Below are 24517 nucleotides of genomic sequence, written 5' to 3'. Positions count from 1 at the left end.
AGTCTGCAAATGTCGGGACCCTCCCTCGCTCGTGCAATGAATTACAAGAATGAAAGCCACCGAGGGGCTAGATTTTTTGTTAAATGTTTAGTGTGTTTTTATCACACCGCGCCACTTACCAATCGTGTCATATGTTGAGTTCAGTTTAATGCGTTTCTTTTTCTTTTAACCGGAACGTGCATCTATACATGAGACATTTCTATCAAATATGTGCATGCTGAGCAATAACTACCAGCACTCCTGCGTTCTAGGAGCCTTAACACTGTTTCTAGATAGTGCTTGCATCTTCTAAATATCAACGCCCGTATTCCCTAAAAAAAAAAAATGCTTGAGCTATAACTGTTCGCAAGAGCAGATACCAGTAAATCGTGATGTTGGATAAAATATTAACGGAGGCATCCGGCCAACTGCGAACAACGCATATGAAAGGAAAGCTTAGGGAATTGTGTATGGATTCGGTGACAACACTTTCCCTGTCAATACCTGCTAAGTGCCAGGTACTACGCAGCATCAGACACGAAGCGAGTTCAGGAACGCGCAGACGTGAATGCAAAAAAGTACATAAAAAAGAAGAGGCCGCCATACAGAAAAAAAGACAAAACGTGCATGCTTCCTTCATTATGAAAATGAAGTAGTCTAGCTTAAAATGGAACCACTTCTCAATGAAAACACGCACATACGAGTATAGGATAGTGTATGGTACACTTGCGGGAGGGGGGAGGGGCACACGACTGAGGCTGAGCAGGACAAAAACAGTTTTTCGGTGGGCACTTTCTCGTTCAGGCAGTTCGGACCTCTAATTTCCGGGCCTCCTGGCCGCGCACATGGCCTTAGCCAGCGGACGCCGAAATATCCGCGCGCATTAAAAGCTTTGTTCGAAACTGAAATCTGGATTTTCGGCTACATTTACATCCCGGCAACAAAGACGTTAACGTGCATACGATATCTGCGGCTTGCACATTTCAGATTTCCTACGGCCTCGCTAGGAAGCTCTATTTAGGGTCCAAGTGTAGTACACCTTGTGAGTTCACAACTGGCTTTGTTTATACCTTATTTGCCAAAATGTTCAGAGCCGACGAATTTGTAATGACTCGGGAAGCAGTCTCGGGTCACTTACAAGTCGTGCATAAAACAGACGCTGCAGAGACACACGCACACTTTTCTGGTACTCGTGGAATATTTAAAGCGTACGCTAGTCCCTACACTCAGTTCATTTAGTGCTGCCGAACCACCGAGACGGAGAGAGAAAGAAAGGGAAGAATAGACAGGAAGGTTAGCCAGCGTAAGTACCGGCTGGCTACCCTGTGCTGGAGAAAGGCGTAAAGGGAATATAAATTGATAGAAGAAACAAATAAAAAATTAAAGTAAGAAAATTCTCACAATAAAGCGATGCTACGTGCTACACCTTTCAATGTCGGTGGCACAGTTCCAAGCCCTTAGGAACTTGAGCAGAGCGCTTAAGGCCTTTAGTGCCGAAACCCGTCTGGACCAGTGTCCTAGAGCGAGAGAGAGAGAGAGAGACGCAAATGAGAGAAAGGCAGGGAGGTTAACCAGAGTTAAAGCCTCTGGTTTGCTACCCTGCACTGGGGGAAGGGAAAGGGGAAATCAAGCCGGAAAGAAAAGCGGGAACAAAAAGAAAGGCGTGAAAAAAAAAAAGGACGCGATCATTATAGTGTTTCTAATAGGCCACTGCCACGTAAAAAGATCAACAAAGCCTTGACCGACTTTCGATGCAACAACAGATCATGTGGGTATTCCAAGACTGCCTGTTCTGAAAGTGGCCTGTCATCAAGGTGTGCCAACACGGCTGCTAGCGACAGCCGGTGCGCGCTGCATCGAGGACAGTGGCAAAGTACGTGTTCTGTAGTCTGCTCGCCGCCGCAGTGACTGCAAGCCGCGCTCTCGTCCATACCGACTCGGAAGGCAAACGATCTTGTGAAAGCGACACCAAGCCACAGTCGTCAAAGTACTGTTGTCTCGAGTCGAGAGAGTCCAGATGGGGGTAGAAGTCGAAGGGACGGGTCCAGTCGGTGCAGACGTGCGTGCTTCAAGCTTGGTGTGTTCCATAAAGATCTTATGGCTTCATTTGCAAGCACACGAATTTTCCTCTATCAAGGGGCTTTCATCCAGTTTTTCGAGTGCTGTCGCGAGTAGTTTTATTACCGCACTGTAAAGGGGACACCACAGAGACCGTGCTTGATCGAGCCACAGTTGTCGCAAGCAGGGCTGTCAGCCATTCCAATGCGCAAGGAATAGGCGTTCGCTCAATGCCACGCAGAGTCACAGGCGCCACAAAAGTGTTGCCACCGCTCGTGGTAACCCTGGTGGATGACTGAGTTGCAGACGTGAATGCAATTTGTGGAGAGGTGCATTGGTGAATTCACTCATGTTCTACAGAGTCTGCGTAAGCTCACGTGCGAGGGAACGAAGCCTTGTGGCTGCATCTATTCTCGACAGTGGTATACATATAATATGCGCACCGTCGTGGGCCGATCAGGCAGCATCATCCGCACTGTGATTTCCAGGAATTCCGCAGTGACCCCATATCCACTGGTAGTTAATGTTGTGCCCTTGTCGATTGCTTGACGGTGAATTAGTCGGAGGTCTGGGACTGACTGCACGTTAGGTCCGTGGTTGAAAGGGGACAGCAGACACTAGAGAGCTGACTTCAAATCACAAAAGATGAACCATGTATGTGGCGATTTGTGACCAATAAACTCCAGAGCAGCACGAATAGCCTCGAGTTCTGCAGCCATCGATGATGTAATGTGAGACGTCCTGAACTGAATAATAGATTTCGCGGAATTACCACTGCTCCAGCCGAAATTTTGGAGGAGACATAACCGTCCGTGTAAACGTGGATGCGTTCTCTGTGCTTCTCATCTAGGAATCAAATTTCGGTTTGTTTGAGGGCGAAAGATGACATCTCTGCTTTCTTTTTCTTTTTTTGATGCCGTGAATGCCAAGCAGAGCTTGGAGTGGGTGCAGGCACCACAGCGGTAGAGAAGGTTGTGCTGCAGACATAAAGTTCGATGGTTGGTGGCGACAATCCTGCTGAACAATGAACGAGGCCGAGTGGCAGGAAGGGAGACGAGATGATGCGATGGAAGTCAGGCGAAGTGCCTGATGTGCATCCCTAAAGCGTTGACTTGGATGTACGTGTTGATGGGGTGTTCATGCACGACGGCTATTGTTGCTGCCGTGGATGCACACCTGGGAAGGCAAAGACATATTCGCTGAGCTTTAGTTTGCACAGACTGGAGGGCACGGGGGTTGCTCTTACCGGCCCCACTCAGTATACGTAAGCTATAGCGTAGAAGACTCTGGAGCAATGCGTTATAGAGCTGGAGCAGCACCCATGCCTTTCGAGTGAGAAATCTGAGGACATGGGTTATCACGGCTAGCTCCTTGTTTAGGTAGGAGACATATAAGGACTCCAGGATAGGTCTCGATTTCTTTCTCGCGTCTTCTTGTTGTTAATTGGCTGTCCATTAGTTGTTATGCTTGTGTGCGTAACAATGGAGTCTGTGACCTTATTTTTTCCTCCTTCTCTTTCAATTCCCTTTCCCGCTTCCGCAGTGCAGGGTAGCCTACCGGGCTCAGCCTGGTTAACCTCTCTGCTTTTTTCTTATGACTTCTCGCTCTCTCTCTCTTGACTTCGTACGGTCTCATTCTTTGCGCGTGAAAGCGACCACGGAGCATTTGTCGGAGGACACCTCCAGACCTCGTGCTCGCAGATAACCTGATTTTAGTGTGGCCACTTTTTGGAGTCTGCCGCGTACCTGCGGACGCGTCACTTCTGATTACCAAATGCATATATCGTCTCTGTAGATCGACACATAGACGGACTGCGGAAGGGAATGAACAAGGTCGATGAGCACAAGGTTAAATAGAGTGGGGCTCAAGACTCCACCTTGTGGTACGCCACGGTATGCATTCTGTTGTGATGTCACAACATCATCTGTTTGCACAAAGAATGACCTGTCCTTGAAGTAGCTGAACGTGCATCGAAAAACAAGGCCACCTTGGCCGACATCGCCCAAGGCGTCCAGGATGACTCGATGAGTTATGTTGTAGTAAGCTCCTTCAACGTCCGGGAGCATTGCCGCTGAAAATCTTCGTAGGCTGTTTTCGTGCTCAAAAGACGAGACAAGATCTATGACGTTGTCTATAGAAGAGCGTCCGCGTCGGAAGTCTGCCATAGCGTCAGGGTATATCTCGCAACGTTCTGGCTACACAAACACGCATACCGAATGAAGCTCCAAAACACGCTCGAGCAGAAATAGCAGGCTAGGCTGTACCGTAAGATGCAATTGAAAGATTTGGGTTGAAAAATCGGTCCAAACTTCGAACAAAGCAAGACATTGCTTTCTCACCGGACTTATGCTGATTTTACAGTTGAATAGGAAATAAACGCTTGCTCATTTTAAGTAAAGCAAGGACAGTGGTTCTTTCCTTGTACACGTGGGACTAACTAAAAATAAACCTAAGGTCGGCAATGTACATTTCTTTAGCCCTGGACAAGGGGTCGAACTGTGTACGCCAACGCCAAGACCGGCTGCACTGATAACAAAGTACGACTTGCAGCCCATTCGATAGAGTATCGCTCCAAAGAATACTTAAGCGCTCAACTTTTCGCGATACCGCAACAAAATAGGACTGATGTATCACAGCCGCATCAGAACACTTAAAGGCGGGAGAAGGAGATTGGACACACTGCTGGCGGTTCTTGCTGGGGCTGTTCTTCCATAACATATGACAATTTTATCGGAGCATCGCTCACGGTCTCTCTTTTTTTCTTCGGAAGCCTGTCTTTGGGCATAATAAATATATGGTTACAAATACACAAACAGAATTGGTTCATGCAGGTAGTTCAATAGGAAGGTTTAGATCTCGTGTTCTATGTTGGGAGGGCCCCCTGTAGGCGAAGGCTTGTCGCACGTATGTGTCGAAGATGACCTTGGTAAAGCGTGGGGCAATTCTACAGTAAACGCATTACATTCACGTTTTAAATAGTGATGTCGTAGAACGGACTGGAATAAGCAAAAAGGCGAGGCCTAAAGGTGGTCACAGCCAGCGTAAGTGCAACCGCGACACAAAGTATCCGCAAACGCCACCTCCTCTCAGCGAGTAAGCCTGTCAGGGAGGTTTGTTACGCTTGCATTTCACGTGATTAAGCTCTGCGCAGAACTGCGTAGATACCGCTTTTTTTTTTAAGTGTGTCCACCAGAGATGCAACCGGTGCGCAATAGCTCGGCCAGAAACGACAAAGAAGCTAGTAGACGGCTCTGTCACGGTCGGCTGAAACAACTTCGTGGCGTATAACGAGGGCAGCATCCTGCCATCCGCTGACGGCATAAGCGATCTGCGCACGCGCACTAGCGTTCCGGCTGAGCAGTTATGTACAAGTTAGGATACTGTCACGTTGTCGTGGCGTTTAAGGAAAAGACACAGTTAACTCTTTATTAAGAAAACTAGTCCCCCTCCCCTCCCCCCCCTCCCCCGCCAAAAAAAAAAGGAAATAAACACGCTCGGAGCACAGTGATGCGGCGAGCACGATCGTCGTTCGTCAAAATTTAATTTCTACGGGTCAAGTGCACCCCCTATTTCTACATCACTCATCGTGTATTATAGCATAATCGCTGGTTCTGCCGTACGTTGCAGAATGTACACCGCTATTTCCTTCATGTACACGATTTGTTAGAAAACATTCCTTCGCTGTAAGATCGGCAACAACAGTCGAGAACGTTCGAATACATGAGCTTTGCGATAAGCGATAACTTTGCAACAGTGGTTAGCCAATGAAATGTGGTCACTCGAAAAAGATACAATGTATGGGTGTCGTTACACTGGTCGGAGCGGAGCGGACAATAAACCCACAGCTAAAGCGCTCTATATTCAGCGCGCCCTAAGCGCTCAGATTTATCAGAGCGTTTAGGGTTCGCTGCATACAGAAAATTTAATCTGAGCGTTTACTGTTTGGCTTCACTTAGACCATTGCATCCTAACAACTCGCAGGCAGCTGCTCAGCCGTGCGCTAGAGCGCGTGCGCACACTTATACCGTGAGCTGAAGGCAGAAGGCTACCCTCACTCCAAAGTCGAGTGAGCGGAGCGTGACAAGGTGCCCGCTTCTTTTCTCTTTTTCCAGCGAAGCTGTTTAGCTGACGGACATGTATGAATGAGCCGTATGCGTGGTTTCGGAAGGGGTTGGGGGTATCTGGGCTGGCTAATGTCCGTAAAGTGAACAAGAAAGATGGCGGCGCTGTGTGGTCTCGTAGGAGAGGTATCTGGGCTGGCTAACATCCGTAAAGTCAACAAAAAAAGATAACGAACGATAGTACGGTGCAGAAGGAAGAAAGTACACGTGATTTCAACGCGCGCCGCACCTGCGCAGTGGGGGAGTGCACCCGCACTGACCGCGGTTGCTGCCAGCTGCGTCTGCTGTCGTCTGCCCTCAATACAACGGCATGGCAGTTGTGGCGGAAAAACACGGGGGTGTGCGCTGCGGCAGCCGCCCCGGTGTGTAACAACCGGATTGTGCATTGCAGAGGTAGACCATTGTAACAGTGGCAACTCCAGCAAAAATGGGAAGATCACGTATTGTGCGCATGGCCGAATAGCAAGCCGAGTACAAGGAGAGGCCTCGACAGCAGAAACGCCACTATGACCAACGACAACGTGCCCTTGCGAAAGTGGAGAATGCGACCAGTGACTTTGCCTCCAAAGAACGTCAGTGAGAGCAGATGCGAGAGTCTAATCGTCGGCGTCGAGCGCAAGCTACCGCTGAAGATCGTGCACTGAAGGCCGCCCGTAAGCGTCAAGCTAAAGGCTAAACCCCATAAACGCGATTTTGTGCGCGACAGCGACGAGCGACGGCTTCGAGCGATGTCGCTTGAACAGATCGCTCGGTCTTGTCGTGCGATCGCTCGGTTCTGCAAATCTACAATTTGTCGCTCGTCGCCCGGAAGTGCTATGAGCGACTAGCCAATAGCGCGAAGCCGGAACTGGATATACATAGCTCAAGTACTTCCGATTGTCGCACGGAACGAGTAAACGATTGATTTTTTTATACATGCAAAGATAAGAACCTGCTGGAAGACCTTCAGAAATATTTTAAACTGCTTTTTACAGTAAAACACATCAACTTAAGTTAATAAAGCATGCGTCACGCTAGTTTCGGCGCTTACATTGCTGCCCTCATACCGACAACACTGGGGAGACGTCGCCCGAAGTCATCGCTCGCATGGGGCACGACTTGCAGGCGACGAGCGAACGCGACAGCCATATCCATCGCGTCGCTTGTCGCTGTCGCGCGCAAGATTGCTTGCATGGGGTTTATACTTAAATCGTTCCAGTCTGCGTACAAGCGGCAGAAGCAGCTTCGCTGGCTAATCCGCCACCGTATGAATGGTTCCGCCCAATTTTTTTTTTTTTTTTTGCAACGTGAAAGCTTCTTGGACAGTGCCCTGCACTATGCTTGCGCAAACATAGCGCAAAATACTGGTTAGGAATTTCACTTTACGGCAGGACCAAGAACGACAGAACATAGTACGCAAACACTTGAAGTCAGTAGTAGGGAAGCGGAATATACACTTTGCTGATAATGTAGCTCGCAGGTAAAGCAATCGATAGTCGTTGGGGAACTTTCTTTAACTGAGTTTATCAAGAGAAATGCAACTGAAGTGGCAAGGTAGACCCTGGACGGGAATACGCATGTGCTCTCCGTAGCGTCTTTAATCCTGCTCCCACCAACACACCCTCGTGAGTTCGAAGTGCCGTTTAGTACACAAATTCCCCACAAACTCACATAAAGGTACTATAGAGTGCGGTCGACGCACACACTTAAGTTACAGCACGGTATTCCAGGCTGCCTCTCCTTGGAACTGTGATTCTTGAGTCGGTCCGTCTGCTGAGTGCTGTGCGGTGAAACCATTGCTGGTTGATTGCTGATTGTAGATTATTTAACCCACTACCCACCGAATGAGCGCCAGCTGAATCCTGCTGTACCTCCAAAGGGTGCAGAAGCTGTGCCGGAGGTCGAAAGATGATGTCACTGGGCAAAACGCGTCCGTGACGGTTCGGAAACATTTCAGTGATGCGGTCGATTTTCCGGCTTTGTGGCAGATGAAAGTGATCTTGTAGTAGCACTAATTCGTTAACTTAGAGATTGCTGCAGATTGTTGTCCGTTATTTTCAACGAACGTATTCAAGCTTCATAGTTTTGAAAGCACCTGACCGTCTTCGTTACGGTTTAAACGATGGTGAAAGTCGCGAAACGCTTCTCTCTGAATCTGGCCGCAGCAGTAAGTAGTGAAAATCCCCGATCTCTTCAGTGCTGAACGGACCCTGGAGCTTCTGCACTCTAGCTTTTCAATTATGTACAAGCCGTCCCACCCAGGCTGTCACACGAAGCAGTCGGTTTAAACTGTTCAAGCGTTCGATAACAACGATCGGCGGAGATGCCTGCGCGATAAAGTGGTTGCTCACCAGCTTCGCTGACCTCATTTGTTCTTGGGCTCTCTCATGAGTAATAACTGTCGACGCTAGAGGCAAGATTGCTGGTGCATGAGCAAACACGCTGGTCCTTTCTACCATATTTCGCAGCCTTTGAGCGCAGACAGGGTAGACTCGCTGGTGAGCCAATCAGCTGGGTTCTCACTCCAATCGCCTGACTCCATTTTCTTTTTCTTGAATTTCCAGAACGCAATTTGCAACGAAAGGTTTCCGCTAAACAGCTGATCCAATGTAGGGCAGTCAGGAAGTCAGTCTATACTGCCACTGTCGAAAGCCCAGAGAGCCACGCTCATTTGAAGTACTGACTTAAGCGAGCTCTTTAAAACGTCCGGAGAGGCTCCAATCGCTGAAGTTGCAACCGGGCACAGGCCGCAGGTCTTCGCTTTCTGTATACGGGCGCAGGTCTCCGCTTTCCCTTTTTGCTGTTCTGTATCCTGATTTATTAGTATCTGTCAGGTTTTCAGCCAGTAACGAGGGCGATAACACTGACTTCTTGCTGGTATTTCACCATGCATTACATGAAAGTGGGGAAAAGCATCTTTGTTCTTGAGATAAAGAAACATGCAGTGGCGCGTCCTAGTTTCTGAGGATGATCAAGTGTCAAATAAGGGAGGAAACGGGTAGTTTTATAAGTATGCTCCATAGCAATGCCACTCGGTCACCACTGAGCCGATTAAGGAGACATGACAGGTCATTTAAATGAATGTCTTGTGCATCGTCAGCCGCACAGTACTGTACTATAACAAAATATGCGCAACCAACACCAGTTATCTACGTGACAATTGCCCTTGTTACCCACAAATACGGGAGGGAACAGTGAAAAAAAGAAAACAGGAAAGGTGGTAAGTAGGGGATGAAATAAAAAGATTTAAGGGATGGACAGGGAAATGCATGCGTTGAGTTCCCCTCAACGCATGGACAACGCACTCATGGGGACCGTCTAAAGAAAGCTGGAACCAAATTAATATGTTGCCTCCACCGAGGGTCGTTAAATAGCCAAGCGCTAAGCCAGGCACGAGAAGACGCGGGAGGGTGCTCGAGTATGTAGTGTCTCAACACACCGTACGCCTGCATACTGCACAGGCTCTTACGGAGGCTCGTGAATGATTAGGCTGGCACAGTTCCACCCGTCTTTTCAAGGATAATAACGTGTAAACGTCTGTACATTTCGCTATTGTATACTGAACACTGCTTTTGCTTTCATTCTTCTTTTGTTATTCAGCGGTAAGGCGCTCTGCAGCGGTCAGGTTCTTTATGTGGCTGAAATCAGTCATGTCTTTTTCCGAGTACACTGTCTAGATCTTCCTTTGTTCGGCTTGCATGCCAGGCAGCTCCGTGCCTTCCCGCGTGTTTGATGGTAGAACCCAAAGTAACACTAAAGGGCAAGCGAGATAGAAATAACAACGAAATACGTGACACAGCTGCAGGTTTTCCGCAAAAAGACACTCTCTGGCATTTGGATCTTCCTTTGGGCTCCTGCAGTTTGCGTGCTTTCACCCGCGTTGATCACTGTTCATTAGTGGAATAATAACAGGGCGCAACGCCTTGTGTTGCTGCTGTTCTATTTCTTCTTTCCTTTTTTTTCTTTTTTGTCTGTGGGCCACACGGGGAAAGGGGGAGGGGACGGTGAAGGGGAGGGGGGGCGTGCTCACGCATGGTAACGCCTGTTCATTTCCGGGCTGTCCGGGCATCGCTCCTTTCATGCTTATCGTTGGCTCGTTGTTGCGGCACGTGGAAGCAAGCCGATGGCGAAGCAAAGCTGCGCGGGCGTGGTTGTCGGAACGCTCGATTTGTTCCCAGCTGAACGGTGCTTGGGCATCGCGTATTAGGTGGTCGCAAACTAAAGCAAAACAGACCACCCACTGACTCACACGCAGCCGTGCGAGCTATTATAGGAGCGCGGAACCACACGTGCTAGCTACACTCTCAGCAAACGAAATGCCAGAAACGCACTCGTGTGTATACGTCTCATGGCAACGTTCGCATGGTTTGTTCATTCCATAGACGCTCGACCATAGTTACAACTGGTGTAGTGGCCCCGAAGGAGAGAGAAAGCTGGAGTCACTGAAACACACACACGCACACACTAGTAAATAGACCCACTGAAGTAAATTTGCCTGTATTGGAGAGAAGCCACGGCGTCACGGAGGAAAAATATCTTTTGTGCTTTAGCTGCAATATTCTGTATACCTAGCACTAAAAGCAAACAGAAAAAGGAGAAAAAGGAACAGGAGAGAGCGCTAGATTTCAACTCTTCTGTTGAATCATTCTGTTTTGTTCAGTTCTTGTATTCGTGTATTTATCGCACTATAGGTAAAATGTACAAGCTAAGCTACGTGTATAGCCACAATAACTAGACCAACTTTACTATTTATATGTTTTTAGTGAAGACGGGGTTAGAAGCAAAGAAAAACCAATATAACCCCATGGGCGAGGATGGCACTCACGGAGTAAACACCTTTTCAAAAAAAAAAAAAACTATGTGGCCGGCCTCATCGTGGTGACTGCACTGTTGAGAACACGTGCTGGTAGAACTGAAGAGAGATGAGACAGGAGTTACCCGCATGTGCTTTCGCAGCCTAAGATTGACACTTCTACCTCATCCTTTCATTCCCGTGGAAGGGCCAACACCCACAGGCATGTACTCCTTTAATACAATTTTGTTCGATGAAATGTTGGCACAGCTTGCTCCGCATTTCAGAATTGTACTATATGCCCCAAGCCTATACCGGACATGCTGATTCGCGTACGCCTTCAAAAGTTGCGTCGTTTCGAGATTATGCCTGCGCCCAAACATACCGCAGTGAAGTGACAAGTCGCTGCTTCTTCAGCACTTGAGCAGTAACTTGTCGCGTAACTTGTCGCGTAAACAGCGCGTACTCCGCGAAACGCGAGTATTCCCAGGCGAAATGAACATGTCACACAGCAGGTTGCACGCAGATGCTCTCACGTTCTCAATGTTCTTCCCTCGTAACAGCCTAGATTTACCCCCTATTCTAGAGCATTCCTCCACTCGACCCTCCAGCTCCACTCAAGAGAGTGCTATAGTAGCGGCGCCCTTTGACATACGTTGCCACTGCGCTTCATTGACTCCCCGCGCCAAATCGCGAGAAGCGTAGCGCTTTCTTCAGTCGAGGGGCGGCGCTGTGCTCAATTTGGTGGAGTGGAGGAATAGTTTCGAGTCGAGGATCATTGAGGATACCGGGGTTAGTGGGGTCAATCACGCACAGGAGGAGGAGATCTTAAGGAAGAGAAAGGAGGAGAGGTCGGCCTGGAAAGCGTGTCTCAAGCCTGCTACTCCTCCCTTGGTAAACGGGAAGTGGGAAATACAGGGAAAGGTAGGTGGCGGGTGATTACGTTATGGTACAATGAGATACTATATACACGCTGTCCAATACGCGGATGCGCACTGTAGACGCAATACACGCAAGAGTAATCTTGTCCCCGCGAAAAGTAATCTTGCTACAAAAAGTTATTGCGCAAACACATTTCGTACTGACTGCACCTCTCACAGGTTCTAGAGGCGATCGTCTAAACCAGTCTCACTTAGAAAGTTCAAAAGTGATTTTATGGCACGCTGGGCACAGTCAGCACTCCTCCACGCGCCCAAAAGCGTTTCTTTTGGGCGAGAATCCAAGGGCAAGAATCCAAGCAGTCAACAGTAGACTTGAGTGTTCTTCGTTCGGCCGCATATTGAGGGCCCACGCAAAGTACGTGAGCTGTTGTCTCAGGAGTGTGACAAACGCTACAGTCAGGGTCCCGTGCTTGTCCAATCTTGTGAAGGTATCGGTGGGTGTATGCCACACCCAGCCGTAATCGATGAATGAGTGTTTCCTGGCCTCTCCGCAACCTAAGTGAAGCCGGAATTGTAAACCAGCGTCCAGTCTATGGAGGCGCTCTTGCCGATGTTCGGGGTAGACCCAATGTCGCGCCTATTTTGCCTAAAGTACGAACCCGATGTGCGATGGCGGGTCGAGCCACTCCTGCAGGGTGCCAGGTCGGTTGCCGCCTAGGGAGTGTAGTGTACTTTCTCGGATCGTGTCAAAGGCAGAGCAGCTCCACAGAAGATCGCACATCGGGCCCAAGGACTCAGTCCAGCTTCGGGATGCTTTTTTGGACTTTTTCACGGAAAAAGAAGGGCCTGGTCCCCTCTTTGCAGAGCCGACTTCGGGACCACTCCCCCCCGAGAAAGAAGAGAGCACCGGTACCCCTCCCACTCCCCCACAGAGCACCCCTTTTCTGCCGCAAGGCTTCGCCTATTAAATGCAGAAATAAAGACGTCTTAAAAAAAGTACGCATGAACCCCATGCAAGCGATCTTGCGTCTGATGGCGACAAGCGACGCAATCGAGAAGCTGTCGCGTGCTCTGGTCGCCTACAAGTCGAACCCCACGCGAGCGAGTTCTTCTCGGTGTTGCCGGCATGAGGGCAGCAAATACGCACCGAAACTGGAGTGACGCATGCTTTAATTATTTAAGTTGATTTGTTTTGCTTTACAGAGCAGCATAAATAATTTTTGAAGTTCTTGCAATCGGTTTTTTATATGCTTGCAAGTATGAAAATTCGGTCGTTTGCTCGTTCTGTGCGAGAAGTGGTAGTATAATACTGATGCTAAATCAGTGGATCTGAAGTATTTCTTTAAACATGGTACTCATTACAATGAATGAAATGATGTATGCACAGGAACTATTTGCAATAATATGAGCACCAGGTCATACGTGGCCGTGGTCATAAGCGATCACAGGTATACGGACAGTACATACAATGAAAACGTCACACAAAGCAACATCTTCCATCACAACAAAAACTTGAAAGAAGTTAAACACCTAATCGAAAGTTGATACCAATCCGGCTGTCATTCTTCTTGATCGTAAATGTCCTTTAATTGCTTAATCATTTGAACGAAATGCGACCGTGAGAAAATTTTTCTTTCTGCCTTTTGGTCTAGCATATGAGTTTTCTGTAGGCTATGCAGGCCTATCAGTAAAAACATATCGTATGGCACATAATCACAGGGAACAACAAGATATCGGATAGCAGGCATGTGCGCTCTGTTTATGACGTCATGCTACTTGTACCGAAATTTCGATTGCCAAGACCGGCGTGACAAAAGCAGTGACGTCAAAATAACCGCGACTTACTCTGGCGCGTCCCTATTAGATTCTTTGGCCGTCGGGCAAAGTGGCATCACGTCACGGATCGAAGTGCACCGCCCTTGTGCTATCCAGGAGGCGTTGGCTGAGCGTTTCTACACGCCCGCTTCCCAGCGAGGTGTTCATAACTCGAAGGAGCGCTCAGTGGCATTCAGTTGTACAATAATGCTTTCGCATTCACAACTCATAAGAATTGCATAGGCGTCCTCGTTTTTTCTTTCCTCATTTTCCGTTCTTCGATCTCGATGCCCCTGTTATCGTCGAGATCGATCACACAGCGGGACTGATGATAAAAAATAAATGGGATCGGTCGAAAAGAATCCTTACATAACAGCGCCCCAATTTTGGTTATGTGCATTCTGCCTAATCGCGCTATAAGCTGAGGTGGTGGCCGCAAATATAAGTAGGGTCCCTCACGCGGTTGCCGATTGCAGTGAACGCATCTGGCCAAGCGATAACTCATGCCTTCTAACAGAGGCCGTATCTGAAAGCCCGTGGTTAAGCCAACAAACGACGTATAAGGCGGCAAAGTGGTGCTGAAAGGGGAGAACAGGGTTCATAAGCACAAGGCCTTACGTAAGTGCTCTATACTAGTGGCCGTACGCGTTCGCTAATGATATATACAGCAATAGGATTATATATAAATTTCTGTTAGCGATAATTCTGGCGCAAGATGTCTTTTTGAATACTGGCCCAGGACCTGTATTCTCAAAAACCTCTTACGGTAGAATGGTTCATAAGAGAAAATTCCAACCAATCCTGATGTTGGATATGCCATTTGTGAAGGCGGAAGGTAAATGGTTAATAGCGCCTAGGAACGAAAACCTTTGTGAATTCGGCCCCTGGGGCCCGTATTCACAAAAATACCTTGCACTAGAATTGATCTTAAGGGAAAATTCCTGCCAATCCTGACGCTGGACATACGAGGGCGAATCAGAAAGTATTTTCCCCTACATTTTATTATCCAAAATAAGGTACATACAGGCACTCACAAATATACCTACTATTCTACCTACCTTACCCTATTTTTTTTCAGATAGTCCCCACACGGTTGAGACATTTGTCCCATTGCAGCACTAAATTTTAGATGGCCCTGTCGTCAGTCAGCGAAGCACGCGGCCTCCCCGAACGCTGATATTGATGCAAGTCTTCACGCTCTTTTGCGAACTCACAACACCATCACCTCCCACTTTTCAAAGCGAGACACCTTTCCCCATACGTGGGCTACATTTCCCTGTGGGTTTCGATGGGCGTTCGTCCCTTGCTTCATAGAAAACGAATCGCACTTCGTTGCTCGTACGTCATGTACGTGTGAAGCACAATCGCCATCTTCAACAACTGACACCAGCGCCGTGCCGGGCCGGTCAAAGAAAGGTTCACCGCTGGGAATAGATACGTTGACTTCGCATTTACAGCCGTTTTCTGGCTTAAAAAAAATAGGGGCAATGACTTTCTGATTCGCCCTCGTATTATTAACGAAGGTCAGTGACCGATGGCAAAGAGAACTTATGTAACAAAAACTTTGTGAATACGGCCCCAAATGTGTTGTGGCACCTGTATTACGACAGAAGCAGACAGACCTGCATAAAATGCACAGTGTGCCGGAAGTTCAGTAACGGCAGCAACATAGTCACGCTGCGAGTCGCTGACCAAGGGTCCCCCCAAATACGCGAAAAAGAAGGCCTACTCACGCAGCACTTTCAGGCGAAGCGAGTTGCTAGTACTGGCGCCCTCGCTGTTCGTGGCGCTGCAGGCGTAGCGGCCAGAGAAACTCCGCCGGGCTTTCTGGAGCGCCAGGAAGCGGCCAGAGATGATGACGTCGGGAAGGGTCGATCCATTCAGCGTCTTGGTGGCAAAGTCTTCGACTCCATCCTTTGACCAGTGCACCTCGGAGGACGGTGGGTTTGCGTTCACGTGGCATTCGAGGTAGACGTCGCCGCCTTCCTGAATTTCAAGGTCGCGAAACGGTTGGCCCAGCCGCAGCGTCACGTTCGGCTTGTCTGGAAGAGGCAGAGTGGTGCAAACAGAGCGCATTAAAGATAGAACTTACTTAGTAACAAAAATATATTAATACACAATGCCTGCGTAATCCTTACATCTGTACGTAAATATTGGCATTTGGCCACGAAGGGGTTAAATCCAATCAATCAATCAATCAATCAATCAATCAATCAATCAATCAATCAATCAATCAATCAATCAATCAATCAATCAATCAATCAATCAATCAATCAATCAATGACGAAATTAATAAATCACCGATATTTATGTGTATCTGCATTTGCAAGTGAACTATATTTTTTCGAAGTTTCTTGCGACTAAGGCTTCCAAATAACGGCTGAGAAGGCGTGGAAGCTACCATCGACCAGCGCATCACTACTAGAATATTTTTTTTAATGCGTAAGCATTTCTATGCCTACCCAAAGAGGAAGCCAGTCCGTTCTTCACGTAAGACAGTCGCTTTCAAGAAAGGACCCGCAGCAGCGAGTGAATTAACCTTCGTGCTACCTATCGCTTCAAGGCGAACTAAATGGCGAGAACACAGCTTACTCGAAGCGGTCAGCACTCGATTCCCTACAGCTTTAGTTGGGCATCTGCAACCACCCACATGCGCGGCGCGCAAGGTCGTGCGTATACCTAGCGAAGCGAAGCGCGCATGAAACGGCAATAGTTGGCCGGACGCGAAAGTTGAGAAGGGAATTGCTGACTTGCGCGCGCAGGGGAGCCGGTAGTGTGCTACTCCACGCCGCCATATGCCAGCTTTTGAAGCTGCGTAGCCGATACCAGCCGCCACGAAGTCAAACCCCTAGCCGGAGTCATGTCTTCGGCCGGAACAATATCGAAAAATGCGCTTTCGTGGATACGCGAGAGCACGCGAGAACGTACCGCAAAGCCCGCAGAGCCCGCAGCGGACGCTACGCAGCTTTTGAAAAGCTGCGAGCGCACGCAAGAGACTGTGCGTGCGCCTGCGTACTGCACATACGCACTGACGCCTCCGCGGGTCTCCTGTGTACGCAGAGCTGCTGCGGACGCCCAACGTGTCCCTTGCGCAGATCGCTTTCAAGATACGACCCGTGCGTCTGGCTTCAACGGGAACTACGCGGCGAGAACATATATGCCCGCACGGCCGCGTCATTCGCAGCCGCAACCGGAGTACGGTTGACCACTGCTGATGATGATTCAATGCGGATGAATAAGACGCTCAAAAACGATAACGGTTTATAATGATCAGATCGTCTCAGCGCACCTGGCGCCGCCACCTGCAGTACTTTGCTTGCGTCATCAATTAACCTTGCGCTGCCGTCTGTAGCAGTTCGCGTCGCCGCAGCGCTGTCGTTTATACTGGTCGGATCAAATTTCACAAAAGTGATAATGACGGGCTGTGTGGGCATGAGAAAGTGGCACAATGCTTACGCATACTTAGACAACTCCGAGTGGAGTTTCTGCGTGAATTTTTTTCATTCGCAAAATTGTTTTTTTTTTGCCATTATGTCCCGTCGCTTTTTGAAGAATGCCGTAGCAGAAAAGACAACACCAACTAAGTGAACCAGGCAGGTCAGCATCAATCCGCTTGCAGCGATATACAGGGTGTTTCAGCGAACACTTTAAAAAATCTTTAAATGTTGTCTGCGGCAGATATCACAATTATAGTTCATGAGCTGGTCTACTTGAAACGGCGGACAATACTTGCACAAAAGATTCAGATGCAAAACCGACTAATTAATAAAAATTCACCAATTAACTTTTAACTAATTATATTATGGCTTATATTGCAACTTACAAATTGTAGCCGTGGAGTTCGCAAGGTGGATCCACTTGGAACAAATTTTCAAGATGACACCAGTTTCAAGAAATAAATTCCCGAACTTTGAGAAGAAATGCATTGGCGTTCCAGTTAATTTGTTAACAAAACGTCGTTTCATGCACTGAAGCACACAACTGGAAAGCCAATGCATTTCTCCGCAAAGTTCAGGAATTTATATCTCGAAACTGGTGTCGTCCTGAGAATTCGTTCTAAGTGGATCCGCACTGCGAAGTCCACTGCTAGAATTTGTAAATTGTAATATGGGTCGTAAGATAATTAGCTATAAAGTTAACTAGTTAATTCTTGTTAATTAGGCAATTTTGCATTTCCATGTTATTTTTTGCAAGTAGTATCCGCCGCTTCGAGTGGACCGGCTTATAAACTAGAATTAAGCTATCTGCCACAGATAACCTTCACAAAATTTTGAAAGTGTTTGTTGAAACACCCTGTGTTATGCTGTAGCACTGCGTGGACGCAGTGGTATAGTGATTGCAATTCCATCAGGACGGCACCACATTGGCAAACTATTTTTGGCGCATAGAACTTATGCGACGCGGACACAGACCGAGTGACAGATATGAACTGCTCGGTCACTGCACTGTCCTCATCAATCCTTGAGCTCTAGCCGCCCGCATCGATTTTGTACAACTGCTATCTCCACTGGCTGGATCCTACATTGAAGCTGCAGATTATATCGAACTTCTCCTGCCATGATGCAACTTTACTGTGCCGCCTCGGGGTGACTTTTACTCATTCCTTATTGGAATGTCCGACACACCGATCTGTGACTCATGCAAGTGTGAAGAGACGATCGAACATGTGTTGTGTTTTCGTCATCTCTATGCAATCGAACGCGACATTCTTCGGAGGGTGTTGAATCGATTAGACAGCAGGCCATTTTCAGAGACCAAGATTCTTGGACCGTGGCCCGACGCGTCGCAGGCTTACAAAGCGACGCGGGCACTGCTACAATTCATGAAATCGACTGGCCTCGGTAAGCGATTATAGGCGTGAAGTGATGGACAACCGCTCGTGTTCACTCTCAGAGCACCTTATCCCCTCCCTCTCCTTCCTTTATTTTCATTCCTTAAACCCCTTCCCCTGTGTAGGATAGCAAACCCGACGTGCGTCTGGTTGACCTCCCTACCTTTCTTTCCTTCTTTTCCTGCACGTATACATACACCGCACAAACATGCTACACTCTTTAGAGGCTCCCTACATTCGGTTTGGCCTTAGGTCACTGCATTGGGCATGACGAAGTTACTCAGCAGATAAAAGTAGCATGTCTTTTAAGCATAGTTTACTGTCTTATTTATTGCGCTTTCTTATTTGTCAGCTTTGCCCACCCGCATTATGAATTATATGTAAACAGGTACAGGCCGGCTTCGGTAATGTATGTATAATTGTCGGGCACAATATAGATGCGGTGACCACGCAAAGAGGGCCAGAGTGCGGCATGGAAAACGCGAAAAGCAATTGATCTGCAGTGAATGACATAAACTCTCTTCTCTTTTTTTTCTTCACTCCTTTGTACAAACGTAGTGCATCATTATAATTGCGCTAATCTTTCTGTGGAAAACAGCATTAATTTGTAAACGTTAGAAGGCAGAACACGCGAGTTCAACGTCAAAGGCCTTTACACCTGCACTTGAAGACACTGTATTAATACGGACATATTCTAGGATAACCCCGTCGTTCCAGTGTAAGTGCTGCGCCCATAAAATTAGAATAGTAAAAGGCGGGTGGGTGCTTTGTATACATGCAACAAATTACGCGAACAGCCCTTGGGACAGAGCATGTTGAGAATGAGTGATTGTTGTGCGACTATTATTATTATCATTACTATTTTGATATATATATATATATATATATATATATATAATCCCGACCATATAACGCCAGCAGGTAATGAAGCCAAGAAGAGTATAGGGGTAATTAACTGTGGTTACAATTGAAAGGTAGAAAATAATGAGGACAAGGGATAATGAAAGCGGACGAAAAGGCAACTTAATCCCGGTGGGGACGAAACCCACAACCTTCGCATGGCACGTGCGATGTACGACCGGTTGTGCTATAGCGATGGCGATCAATCCGCCCACTAACTTGGGTGTCTATGTGTACTAGATCTAGCCCTGGTTTGGTCTCCACTGGTGACAAGTTGTCTTTTCATCCATTTTCATTTTCCCTTCGTCTTCATCATTGTCTACATTTCAATTTCTACCGGCGCTAATTTCCCCGCTGCTTTCCTTGGTTTCATTGTCAGTTGGCTTTATATGGCCATGAATAACAAAAATCGTGCCCCTCGGTTTCCCTTCTTCTCTCGTGCACTACACACACTAACACCCGATTTTTATTAGTCATATCATAAGCAGCCAACAATCACTGACACCAAGCACAACATAGGGCAAAATTACTTGTGCTTAATAAATAAAATAAAGAAACCATAAATTAATGGAAATGAAAGTGGATAAAAAAACAACTTGCCTCAGGTGGGGAACGATCCCACAACCTTCGCATTTCGCGTGCGATGCTCTACCAATTGAACTACCAATTGGCGCAGGCTAACACTCCGAGGGTTCTACAAGAAAACATAGATACCCAAAAAAGTGGACGGGGGAAACGGCGCCGGCGGTAGCTCAATTGGTAGAGCATCGCACGCGAAATGCGAAGGTTGTGGGATCGTTCCCCACCTGTGGCAAGTTTTTTTTTTTTTTTTCAACCACTGTCATTTCCATTAATTTATCGTTTATTTATTCTATTTATTAAAAACAAGTAATTTCCCCTATGTTGTCCTTGGTGTCAGTGTTTGTTGGCTTGTTATTCTGTGAGAAGCCTCGACATTCACCTTTATTTCAGTGAAGGTGAAAGTCGAAATTAGTATAATCAGTGAAAGGTCTTGTTGCGCTTAATATAGATAACTTTCAATAAATTATAAGTACTGTCACTACACATGAACATCCGCCATCTATTTGTGCCTCCAATGTGCTTCAACGAAGCAAAAGACAGAGCGTGAATGTTGAAATCAGGCACCATAACGAAAATTGAATAAAACTCGAATTATTTAAGGAGTTAGTGTCCATATTTAAGGAATGGCAACTTCTGCAGCTATATTTATTGGCGACATCCATTTGAACGATCACGGAACAAGGAAAAAAAAAAGAAAATTGTAACCAGTTGTCAGCAGGCATGTCAGTGAATGCGCAGTCCCTATACATCGGAATAAGATATAACACGTTGTATATGCATTTTAGGTTGGGCGTTCTGACTAGTTGGGTGCCACGGATGCGAAAATTATATTGGAAAGTTTGTAGATAAGCAATTGAGGTGTTGAAAGGAGATACTGTGACGAAGCCTCGACATTCACCTTTGTTTCAGTGAAGGTGAAAGTCGAAATTAGTATATTCAGTGAAAGGTCTTGTTGCGCTTAATATAAATCAATTGCAAACGCGTTGTGGAGTGCTTGGGCAAACGCGTTTATCATAGGAAGCATGAACTCCCCTGGGATATGGCAAGTACATCTCGTTTGCTCTCGAAAGCTTACAGTATCGAAGTCTTCCTTAGAATGAAGGTGGATGTGATACACTTTGACCGTGTGCTGGGGAAGTGGTAAAAGGATCACAAATCAATGGCAAAGGGATCACGACTGAATGAACACCCGCAGGAGGACCACCATAAAGTTGGTCGAAGCCGTATTTGCGTTATGTTACAGAGGCAGGGCTGTTATCTGCGTCCACTGTTGAAGGGGGCCAGAATTGACATTTTGCTAGCAGACAAGGAGAAAGGAAGCTCAAGCTCAAGACCTGTGGCATACATTCCGGCGGCAAGATATTAAAAATGTTCTGTCCAGGAGGAACATGCCAAATCATGTGTATTAAATAACGCCGATTTTCAGCATCTTAGATTCCCTTGGCACAGTAGATGGTGCTCACGAAGAAAACTTGAAGTTTCGTTTACGACAGTGCGTTGGCGGAATACGAATGCTTCATTTTTATTCCTACAGGTCTGGTTTGGCTCCTACCCCTCAATGTCTTTATTGCAATGAACCTGAAACTACGGAACACCTCTTTATAGAATGTCGTAAGCTCGACGTGCACAGAAAACGACTTCTACAAGGTCCCCTTCGCCAACTTGGATTGGTCATTACGCTTCCTGTGATGCTGTCTCTGCGGGCTTCGGCACTAGGGCGCTGTGTAGGAACGTATGACTTGCCATATTTAATTTTGAAGTGAAACAACGAGACTGCCAGGTTAATTGTATTGTTTTACTTTCCTCAACAAGAAAAATATATTCAGTATTTAAGATAATATAGCTTGAAAATTGATATGAACGATTAGTTACATTTAATATCTCATTCTTAATTTACAAGTTTTTTTTCTCCCTTTTTACCTACTGCAGCCCGATTCATTGTCGATACCCCGTAGTGGGTTGAGCCATAGGCACTAAACCGAACTAAACCGTACCTCGTCCGCCATGAAAGCGACGCTGTGACATACGAACTTAATGCGTTCGATTGCGTCGTTTTCTGAGACGGATTGAAGCATTCGCGATCAACATGTTGAACGACGTGCGCGTTTCAGAGATCTTTAATGCCGCGCTACTTTCGGACAACTATTTACATTGTGTCTGAGTTGCAACTATCGCAGTTATAGAAATTTCCGTAATTTGCCTATTAAACATGAAATTCTTTTAGCTTCCGTTGTCGGCGACCTTCTGGTGACCGTGAACCAAAAGCCAGAGCAGTTATCCCGGCAAGTTGGGAGAACAAAACGAGATTATCCGGGCACCCAGTAATAACTTAAGAAATTGCGGTCTCTGGCCCCGAACCCTTTGTACAGGACCACATTACATACGCTAGTTACTGCCCCAAAAAGTTACAAAGAAATATTACTTCGAAGTTTTTCCTAATGTTTGTTCCCACTATCGTCAATGCTGTAGCTTCCAGTGCGCTGAAGTTTTATTTGTCACTTCCAATAAGCGACATTCAGAAGGCAGACACAGGGCACCATACACTTCAATATTATCTTTTGGCGCTGAGACCGGGTTGCCTGCTCAACGCCAGCGGTTCGTGAGCTCCACATCCAGCTTTAGTGGACACGTACCAACTAGCGCCCCAAGCGGCCCCGGCACGAAGCTAGCGCGTTTTCAATCGAACGAGCGGGTTTTTCGCGAATAAAAAAAGCTGCAGGTCGATTATCGAAAAAGGCAGGTGACAGACGTGTTCTGGAAGACAATCCACACGAGCCAAATGCAGTGATCACTCTATGGCACGTAAGAATTTTGTTCCCACAGCGGTGAAAGATTTAGCAATGGAAGCCTATGGAAACGACGAAAATTTGTACTCGATTTTCGAGGCAAGAACCGTGCCTGTCATTAAACTACGGCGTCTATAGTAATACCCAGCGCAGCGTATGTAGTCCGGAGACTCAGCTTTCAATTAATGCCTATCTCGACTCTCCACACATGGCGTAACACTGTTCCCAAAAGCGTTTTTTGTAACACTGTCGTGAAAATTCACGTGGTATCTATAAAATGACGAGCGTACCACTGGGCGAAGCCTCGGAAGCCGTGGCCGAGTCATTCCTTCGTCGGCTCTCGTGCGCGTCGGACGCTGGGATCATGTGCTCTCTCCGAGCGGTGTCAGTGGCTTCAGGCCGTGGTTCTACTGTATCTGCTGAGGATTACAAGGTTATTCTGCCCCAACTGCCAACTGGCAACGCTTCCCTGAACACTGTATTTCTTCCTTGTGATGTGTCTGCCAGGCCCTACCGAATCAACGATTTCGAAGAAGAAATTGAGCGCCTACAAGTAGTCAAGGATGTAGCGTCGATCGGTGCCTACCAGATGAATCATGTCTGGGCGCTAACGACAAATTCCATGGCCGCCAAACAAGTGCTCGTAGATGCAAAGGAACTGCGCATCAAAGGTAAAAGATGCCTTGTCATCGATCCCAACCACAGTCAGGTGAGAGTCAAACTTCACTGGCTTTCTTACCATATCAGTGGCGACGCCGTTCGAAAAGCGTTGGAACCATATGGGAAAATTGAAGAAATGAGTAGAGAAACGTGACTGACCGGAAAATTCAAGAGAGCGCAAACCTCATCTAGGTCGGTGATTTTGAGACTGAAACACGGATTTACTGTCGAATCGCTCCCGCATCAGATTCGTATTCAGGGCAGCAACACTCTTGTAATTGTGCCTGGACGACCACCCTTGTGTTTGAGATGTAAGAAATCGGGCCATATAAGAAAGGAGTGTATTATCCCGCGGTGTTCTGCATGCCGCAAATTTGGTCATGAAGCTGACGACTGCAGGAAAACTTACGCTACCATGACACAGGAAGACGGCGAGAACGACGACACAGATGCGCTCATGGACGAGGATGAAGCTGTAGAAACTTTACAGCCTCGTAACATTAATCTTTCCTCGTGGGTGCCTGAGCCTGCAACACTAACCAGGCAAAAAGAAGCTGAGGCCGACTCTCCAGTGAAGGCTGTGGTAGTTGTATCACCTGTTGTCTCTGTAACAACGGATAAAATCTCGGGGGGAGCCCGAAGAAAAGTGCAGTGTAGTGTTTCAAGTTCCGTGCCCTTCAGTGCCTGTGGAGTCGCCGACGGCGTCTGAAGTGATCTACCCAGCAGAACTAGAACGCCCGGAGACGCGCGTGGCGTCTGACGACGCAATATCTGCGACAGAAGCAGAGATTGCGGGCTTAGGAGCGGAACGTCCCAAGACGCTAGCGGCGTCTGAAGCCCCGTACCTTCCCATGGAAGCGGAGACGCCAGAGGCGTACCATTCCCTGGAGTCAGCCGGAGGACGCAAGCAATAGGGCTACAAGGATGCCTGAGCTTGGTTCGGACGAGGATGAAGGCACGTCAGGGAGCATTACAGAGATGAGAAGCATGGTGCAAAAAGTAAAATCGAAAGCGGCCATGAAGAGGAACCGTGTTACCACGGCTCCTCAGATACCGCCCGTGGAAAAACGTCACAAGCGCTCCTTGTGACCTGTAAAGATCACGCCTCAAAGGTATGCATCATTGGCCGGAGT

The 24517-nt window shown here is 47.4% G+C and overlaps 1 protein-coding gene across 2 annotated transcripts in view; it reads right to left on the bottom strand.

Annotated features, from left to right (window-relative positions):
- LOC126545491 (neural cell adhesion molecule 2-like) overlaps window positions 1-24517 on the bottom strand; it is a 613769-nt gene that overhangs the window by 392750 nt on the left and 196502 nt on the right. For both annotated transcript variants that reach the window (XM_050193381.2, XM_055061846.2), the window contains exon 6: window positions 15359-15667. In XM_050193381.2, coding sequence (XP_050049338.1) covers window positions 15359-15667 — 309 coding nt within the window. The remainder of the gene's footprint in view (window positions 1-15358; window positions 15668-24517) is intronic.

Source organism: Dermacentor andersoni, chromosome 1 (assembly GCF_023375885.2).
Source record: "Dermacentor andersoni chromosome 1, qqDerAnde1_hic_scaffold, whole genome shotgun sequence".
NCBI classification, from domain to species: Eukaryota; Metazoa; Arthropoda; class Arachnida; order Ixodida; family Ixodidae; genus Dermacentor; species Dermacentor andersoni.
Note: the sequence above shows the minus strand (reverse complement) of the source record. Positions and strands in the feature narration are given on the sequence as shown.